The sequence below is a fragment of the Crocuta crocuta genome, unplaced genomic scaffold (genome assembly GCF_008692635.1).
Source record: "Crocuta crocuta isolate KB4526 unplaced genomic scaffold, BGI_CrCroc_1.0 scaffold101, whole genome shotgun sequence".
NCBI lineage: Eukaryota > Metazoa > Chordata > Mammalia > Carnivora > Hyaenidae > Crocuta > Crocuta crocuta.
In genome coordinates this window covers 8,483,666-8,491,289 of record NW_027527956.1, presented here as the reverse complement: position 1 = coordinate 8,491,289, position 7,624 = coordinate 8,483,666, and the positions used below count along the sequence as shown (strand labels likewise).

At 63.0% G+C, this 7,624-nt stretch overlaps 1 protein-coding gene across 1 annotated transcript in view; it reads right to left on the bottom strand.

Moving 5' to 3' along the window:
* Window positions 1-7,624, bottom strand: part of NFATC1 (nuclear factor of activated T cells 1) — a gene marked incomplete at its 5' end in the record, with an annotated part of 96,183 nt that overhangs the window by 74,709 nt on the left and 13,850 nt on the right. Inside the window, one exon of the mRNA XM_077752713.1 lies at window positions 91-250. Coding sequence (XP_077608839.1) covers window positions 91-250 — 160 coding nt within the window. The remainder of the gene's footprint in view (window positions 1-90; window positions 251-7,624) is intronic.

Genomic DNA, 7,624 nt, shown 5'->3' with positions numbered 1-7,624 from the left:
GAAACAGAGAAGCAGCTAGCTGTCTCCATGAGCAGTGGGCCAGGCGCCACGTCGGGCTCCTGGCGCATCCTGCAGGGGGTGGACGGGTACCTGCACGCTGGGGTGTCCTCCGGCCGACGCCTTCACAGCCCCCCGGCTGCCCTCCGTCTCGTAGTGGGCTCTGTGGTGGGGCTTGGGCTGCACCTCGATGCGAAGCTCGTAGGGTCCCGAGCGCGACGGCAGCTGCCAGTCCAGGGCGGGGAGGGACGGGCTGCAAGGGAACACAGGGCGTTAGACAGCGACGCCACGCCCCACTGTCCACACCGCCGTCAGGGTAACGTCTGCGTAAAGCCAACATATATGTGACCGTGACGCACGGCCACAGGCTGTCGGGTCTCAAGACGAGGTTCTGGACAAGATGCAAACATCGCCCGTCACGACCTTAAAATATTTCCCTTCCTGCATGACAGGCCGACATAAATGGTTCACTCCCTAATAANGGACCCGCCCCCGCCAGCCCCCGGGATCCAGGACCCGCACAGGACAAAAGAGACCACCTGCTCCCCGGGAGCAGACGAGCTTCTCACCAAGACCCAGGAGACGAGAAGGCAACCAGGGGTGCCGCGTGAAGCCACTGTGTGCGGTGTTAAGGGGAGGGCGTGTGGCNAGCTGGGACCCGCCCCCGCCAGCCCCCGGGATCCAGGACCCGCACAGGACAAAAGAGACCACCTGCTCCCCGGGAGCAGACGAGCTTCTCACCAAGACCCAGGAGACGAGAAGGCAACCAGGGGTGCCGCGTGAAGCCACTGTGTGCGGTGTTAAGGGGAGGGCGTGTGGCACTTGCCAGATCCTGGCCAAAGAGCCACGGAACCATGCTGTCTCCTGGCGGCATAGCCGTTTGCTTCGATAGCCCCATCTTGTAGGTGCGGAACTGGAGACACTTGCGAAGGAGGCAACTTGCCATTTGAAAGCGGCCCTGCTCTCCCTACACAGCACGTCTCAGGGTCTGGCTCCTCAGGAAGGTTGCACTTGGCCGTGAGAAGTAGCAGGCCGCCCGCGCTAGCCGCTACATGCCCGCAGGACCAGCGTCTGGCCCTCCGGCCGCTGCTCTCCAACCACAGCCCGCTTCTGGGGCTCCGGGGCTCCGTCCACCCCCACGCCCCTGGCTGCTGTGTGCATTTCGGTTCCGTTTCAACGGGATGCTGAGATAAAACCTGAGGCCCAGGGTCTCTCGCCTTGTAGAGAAAACTCCGGGACTTCCAGAGAAACCGATCCAGCCGCCTGACCAGTTAAGAGTGGGGCAGAGACGCGTGTGCGCAGAGTACCTGTCTGCCCGGGGCTGAAACCAGCCAGAGTCGGCGTGAAGCGCCAGTGTCACTTCTAAAGGCTCGCGTAGCTGTCGAATGAGGCTCTTCCTGACGGAGGAAACGCCTCGTGGGTCAGAGGCATTTCCTGGACGAGGTTATCGGCCGAGCGCCGGCTTCCGGGGGAGACACCGAGGGTGGAAGGAAGGGCCGTGGGGGAGGGCTTCTGGGGAGGCGTGGGGGTGGGAAGGGGTCTGCGGGTGGCTCCCCTGCCCGAAGGGACAGACCGCACGGTGTCGCGCACAGGCAGACACGGGTCCCCGCTGCAGGGAGGGCGCCTCCACTCAGAGTGTCCCACACGGCAGCTTTGTGTGACCCTACCCACCCCGCTGACCTAGTGACTAGAAAGAGAAACAAACTCTTGGGGCCACCTGCCCCCCCGGGGGGTAAAACGAGAAGGGAGGGGCCCGAAGGAGGGCGGGAAGGCACCACGGCACAGGCCCCCGACGTGTGGGCATGCGGCGCACGCGTTTTCTAACACCCTGCGCACTTGACTGACGGAAGAAAACTGCACGTGAACGACCTGCTCTGGGTCGTCCACGTGTCGGCGTGGGTCACGGAGTGCCGCGGTACACAGTTAAAGTCACTGCTTTCGGCTGAAAATTCCCGGCATGGCTTTGGCAGCAGCACAACAGACGCAAACTCATCTCCAGCTCAGAGATGAGGCCGAGCCCAGAGAGGTGTCTGGGGCCCCGGGGTCACGGTTCCGTGGCCCCCACAAGCCCCAGGGCAGTGGTGCCACAGCAGACGCTGCCACCCGGCCTCAGCCCCGGCGCCTGGGCTCCGCCCGCTGAATGTAACGGATAATTTCACACTTTAGACCCATCTCTGAGTGGATTTGATTCCCTCAGAACAAGAGAAAGGTGGCTGCACCCATGCCCGAGATTCACGCGACCTGTGGAGACCGAGTCCTCTACGCGCATGCGCTCAGTTATGTCTTGAAATCCTCCACAGAAATGGTCTCCACAGCTGGGTGTCAATCTGGGAGTGTCGTCATCTAAAAATGGATATAGTTTAACGAAGTCTAATATATAAATGGACACCCTGGCTTTTTTAAATTACAGACACGCTGAGCATCTTAGCACATTGTTAACATGGTTCGATCAGTGTCCTGTGTTGCCGTATGAATAATTGATGGGCACCTCACTGCTGGCCTTCTGGGTTGTTTCCAATGTGTGGCTATCACCAGGGAGGGGAACAGCCGAGTAAGAGGCCTGAGCCACCCTCCTGGTCACATCAAAGAAGGCGAACACTTGAGCCTCTGGACATGTCCCCAGACATCCCGCCAAAGACCTTGCTGAGGCCGCGTCTTCACAAACCCTGGCGCCACGTGCAGAACAGCCCGGTAAGGATTAACAACAAACACTTCTAACCGGCAGCAGAAACACCTCTGAAAATCTCCAGAGCGCTCCACATCCGATTGCTTTTTTTTAACATTTATTTTTGTGAGTGGAGGAGGAGCAGAGAGAGAGGGAGACACAGAATCTGAAACAGGCTCCAGGCTCTGAGCTGTCAGCACAGAGCCCGACGCGGGGCTCGAACCCACGAACTGTGAGATCATGACCTGAGCCGAAGTCGGACATTTAACCAACTGAGCCACCAGGCACCCCACTGTCTGACTTCTTGTATGCGTCTTACTAAAGACAGTGTGCGCCCCAGCCCCGGGCCTCAAGGCCTGGCCCCCAGCCCCACAGCCAGCCTGCCCCTGCAGGGTCCAGCGGGCCGTGGCAGGCTGGTGGCCACTGCCCTGAGTACCGCCCACCGCAGCACCGATTCACGGATCCCTGGGCCTGTCCACGCTCGTCCGATTTCACAACTGCAGGACGCACGGTCTCATCAACCCCGTGTGGAGCACCAAGGACAAGGCCCGCGGGGCACAGTTGGCCGAGATGCCTTTAGCTCAAAGAGCCCCACCGTGCTCCGTCCCCTAAGACGACAGGGAGGTTCAGCCGCCTGGCCTGGCGCACAGGGGACTCCGGGAGGTCTGCGGCCACGAAGGAGCCGTGTCCGGCAGAGAGACGCTCCTGGGCTCGCGTCCTGGGGGCGCTCCCGCTCGCAGCCTGGAGGTGGCTGCGGCAGTGATGCTGGCGGCCCGCACGGAGGTTTGTAGGTTGAATGGCGTCCTGGCGCTGAGCTCTCCCCCAGAGCCCCGCGCCTCCGGCGTGCCCGGTGGGGTCCCGGGCTGGGGCCTGGCTCTAGGGGACGTCTGCCAGTTTCGGTCAGTCCTGGATTCTCTTGAGACAGAAAGGTTTTAAAATGCTCCTCTGTGGGGCCCCCAGGGGGCTCAAGTCAGCTCTGGCTCTGGATTTTGGCTCAGGTCATGACCTCAGGGTTTGTGGGTTTGAGCCCCACGTTGGGGCTCTGTGCTGACAGTATGGAGCCTGCTTGGGATCTCTCTCTGTCCCTCCCCCGCTCAGCCTCTCTCTTCTCTCTGTCCCTCCCCTGCTCACTCTCTCTCTGCCTCTCTGTCCCTCCCCCGCTCTCTCTTCTCTCTCTGTCCCTCCCCCGCTCACTCAGTCTCTTCTCTCTCTGTCCCCTCCCCCCCGGCACTCTCTCTCTCTCTCTGCTTCTCTTTCTGTCCCTCCCTCGCTCACTCTCTCCTCTCTCTCAAAATAAATAAACTAAAAAATGGTCACCCTTGTCTTGGGACAGAAATCCGAATCGCGTGCCCATGACTATCATTCCCGCCACCGAGAGAGGACGGTGAGCTGCTGTCACACGTGGTCAGTCCCCCGGGGGCGGGGCCCCTCCCGCTGGCAGCTCTGCCCCGTGCCCTGTGTGACAGTGTGAGGGAAGCGGCGCCCCTTCTGTGCGTGGGCGAGGCCCGTGGGGAGGGGAGGCCGTGCACTCCCGCTCTGAATCAGCCGGTTCTCGGAGCCGCGGCGGCCGCCCGTTTCCCACGAGAAACGCTTTCAACTCTCACTGAACCTCTGTGTCTCCTCCACGTAGGAAAAGTGTGAAGGATTCTTTTAAGGGCTTAGTTCACGGCATCTCGACACCCGCATGCTGTGATGAGGGCACCAGCCGCGTCCCAGCTGCGCCTGCCTGGCCGGACGGCTGGCGTGTCCCACGTCCCCGGAGAAGCCCTGCCCGCCAGGCGCCGCCGCCCGGCCGCTCGCGCCTCGCCAGAGTCGCCGTCTCCACAGCACGCAGGGCGTCGTCGACGGCCCCCGTCCCTTAAGCAACGCGGCCCAGGAGCGCCTCTGGCGGGGCTGCCTGCTGTGTCCCAGATCTGCNGCCCCGCGGGCGGGCCCCCCTGCCACGTCCCAGATCTGCCGCCCGAAACACCTTCTCGCGTCACAGCACGCGCCAGGCCCCTACCGGGCGCCGGGGGACACGTGGTGCCCGACGGCCTCGCACGCGAAGCTGCGTGGCTTCGGCGGGCCCGTCCGGCGTTCCTGTGCGGGGCCCGGGCACCCGGAGGAACGCTGAGGCCGGCCGGCTGTTCGCGCCCAACTCAAAACCAGGGGGACCCTGACGACCCCGCAGGCACGGCTCCTGCAGGCTCCGGGCGCACGAGGTGTCTCCGACCCTCAGCGCGGCCCACGCGGCAGGNCTAACGAGGCCCCCGCAGGGCTCAGGCCAGACTCCAGCTGGAACTGCCTCAGCCGTGACGGGTGACGCCGGAGAGGGACACCAAACGTCTGCCTCCCGAGGGGCGTGCGCTCACCATTTTGCCAAAACACGAAGCCAGAATTCTGGCAAATGCCCAGGTTCAGCACCAGTTTGAGAAAAAACTCGAAACAAAACAGGGACTACCCAGAGCACGAAGGCATGAGAGGCGACACCACAGGCCCGGGCGGCCCGGCTCCAGAGGGACTCACGCGGAACACGCAGGCGGCCGGGCAGGGGCGGGGGCGGCAGGGCTCAGTGCCCGAGTCCTCGGTTTTCCGTGGAGCCGTGTGGAGGGCAGAGCCCGGCTCTGACGGGAGGCGAGAAGGGCTCACGCGGCCGCTGTGGCGCTCAGGGTCGGGGCCGCGTGATTCGTGTCTTTTTGCACATCTACAGTTTACAATTCGCACAGTCGAGAAAACAAGGAATTCACGTTTCCGCTTCCTCTTGCTCCTCGTGAGCTCATGGCCCGTCTGCGAAGAGGCGCCCAGTCTGCAGACCACGCGCCCGCGGGGGTCCAGCGCCTCGGGACCCTCTTCCTTGGGACAGCCGAGTCCACGGCGTCTGAAAGACAGCCTTCAGCGCGAGCCACCGCCAGCCGGCCGCACAGCCCCCAGGGTGTGGCCCTCTCCTCCCGGCAGAAGCCCCGACCAGAGCAGTCCCTCTGCTTACATGGTTTGGGTAAAATCCTTTCAATTCTGGGTTTTCCAGCCCTTAAAGCCCACCGGTACTTCTCACTTAGGAGAAAGCTGTAACGGCTTTCATGAGCCCCATTTTCCTAAAGTAGCTGAAGCTGTAAACTCTGAACTTGGCAGGATTCAAGTCCGCCCGAAGGAAGGACAATCACAACTTCAGGAAAACGAGATTATCAAAATTTTAACACAACAGCACATTTTCTCAGGGTCGCGGCCAAAGGCCTCGTCTCCACTCGGCTGTTGATTTTGGTTTTCCCCTCTCACGTTAAGGAGGGTCATCAGCGTGGTTCTCAGGCCCTTGGCCGGCGCTCTGGGCACGGGGGCCGCGGGGCCGGGGTGCGCCCGGGACCACACGGGAGCCCTGGCAGCAGCTGCCCGCCTCCGCCCCGGCTCTGAGCTGAGAAGCTTCTCCCACACCCGAGAGGTCGGCCTTCCTGGGGGGCCGCTGAGTCCTGTCGGGAAGGGACAGGTAGGTCCCTGGCTGACCGCCCGGCAGCCGTTGTGTGGCAGGCGCCCCGTCCACCTTCCCACAGGGAGCCCCTCGGGCACGGGAGTCGGGGAGAGACTTCACTCCCGCAGCCGTGGAACGTCTCGGGCCCTCGCTGCCGGGACGGCTGCCTCTGCGCCGCCGCCGAGGGGAGCCCGTCCTCTGCAGGCTCCCGACTGAGCCGTCTGCCCCCCCCCCCCCCCGTGGCTGATGAGCTGTCCTGTGGCCCCAGAGCCGCCCAGGAGGGCCGTCCGCAGTGACACGGCCTCTCCGGCCCTGACCGTCCCCGTGCCCCGTGTGCGGGCTCAGCAGCCCGGGGGGCTGTGTCCAGTCAGGAGCTCCGTTCACACTCAGCGCAAATGCGGGATTTACAGAGTAAGAACAGCAAGGCTTCGAGCACGGGGTTCTGCACTCGGTTCAGTAAAGTCCCCGGGGACTCTTTGCNAAACCTCACAGTGGGACATGCACAGTGGCCACCACACTAACCAGGGGGCACGTGCCTAACTCCCTGATCCTGAGCCCCGCGTGTGCAGCTCTGAGCTCGCCACGTGTGTGCGACTCTGAGCTCCGTGCGTGCGGCTCTGAACGCCCCGCGTGTGCAGCTCTGAACTCGCCGCGTGTGTGCGGCTCTGAACACCCCGCGTGTGTGCAACTCTGAGCTCCGTGCGTGCAGCTCTGAACGCTGCATGTGCAACTCTGAACTCTTCGTGTGTCGCAGAAGCCCGCGTGTGTAGCTCCAGGCTCTGAAGGAGAAGCATTTATCTGCGACAAGACTAGAGCCTGCCCTCCCCCCAGGGCCGGCAGGGATCAGCGCCCACGGAGCCAGGCCTAGTGTGCAGGGGACTCCGGAGTCAAGGGGCGCCCCGGCCCCCGAGTCCTTGCAGCGCTGAGCCAGACACAGCCTGACAAGTGGGGTTCACTGCACTCGCTTTCCCAGGGCTGCGGCCTCACCCCGGAAATGCGCCTGCCCCACAGCCCACGCGTAGGCGGTACGCAGGGCACAGACCACCTGCGTCGGGTGTGAGACTTTACACAAGCTGCTTGTTTGTTAAAACTAACCCAGTACGATGTGTCCCAGCTCACAGATGGTAGTTTAGAACTATGGACAAACAAGCAAACCCCAGTGTGATATGTAACTTTGTTTTTGTTCAAGAACCCAAGAAACGAGGGAAGTGAGCCCCACTGCTCTGCGTGAAGGTCTAGGCCTGAGTGTGCACAACCCCAGCCTCTGGGCAGGAGCCGGCCTGGCAGCAGGCCCACTCGGGATGCCACGGGTGGACGACCCCCTTCCCGCACCCTGACCTCAGGGGACAACGTCTGGGCAGAAATTAATTCGGATTTGTCTGTGGTCACTGACGCCTGGTGTTGCTGGATGCTTGCTCCCAGCAGGCCCCCCACGGTTTGGGAAATCTCCACATTGTGGACACACGAAGGCCCCCGGACAGGTGTGACGCCTGAGCGCAGCCGGGCCCCGCGCACAGGCTGGA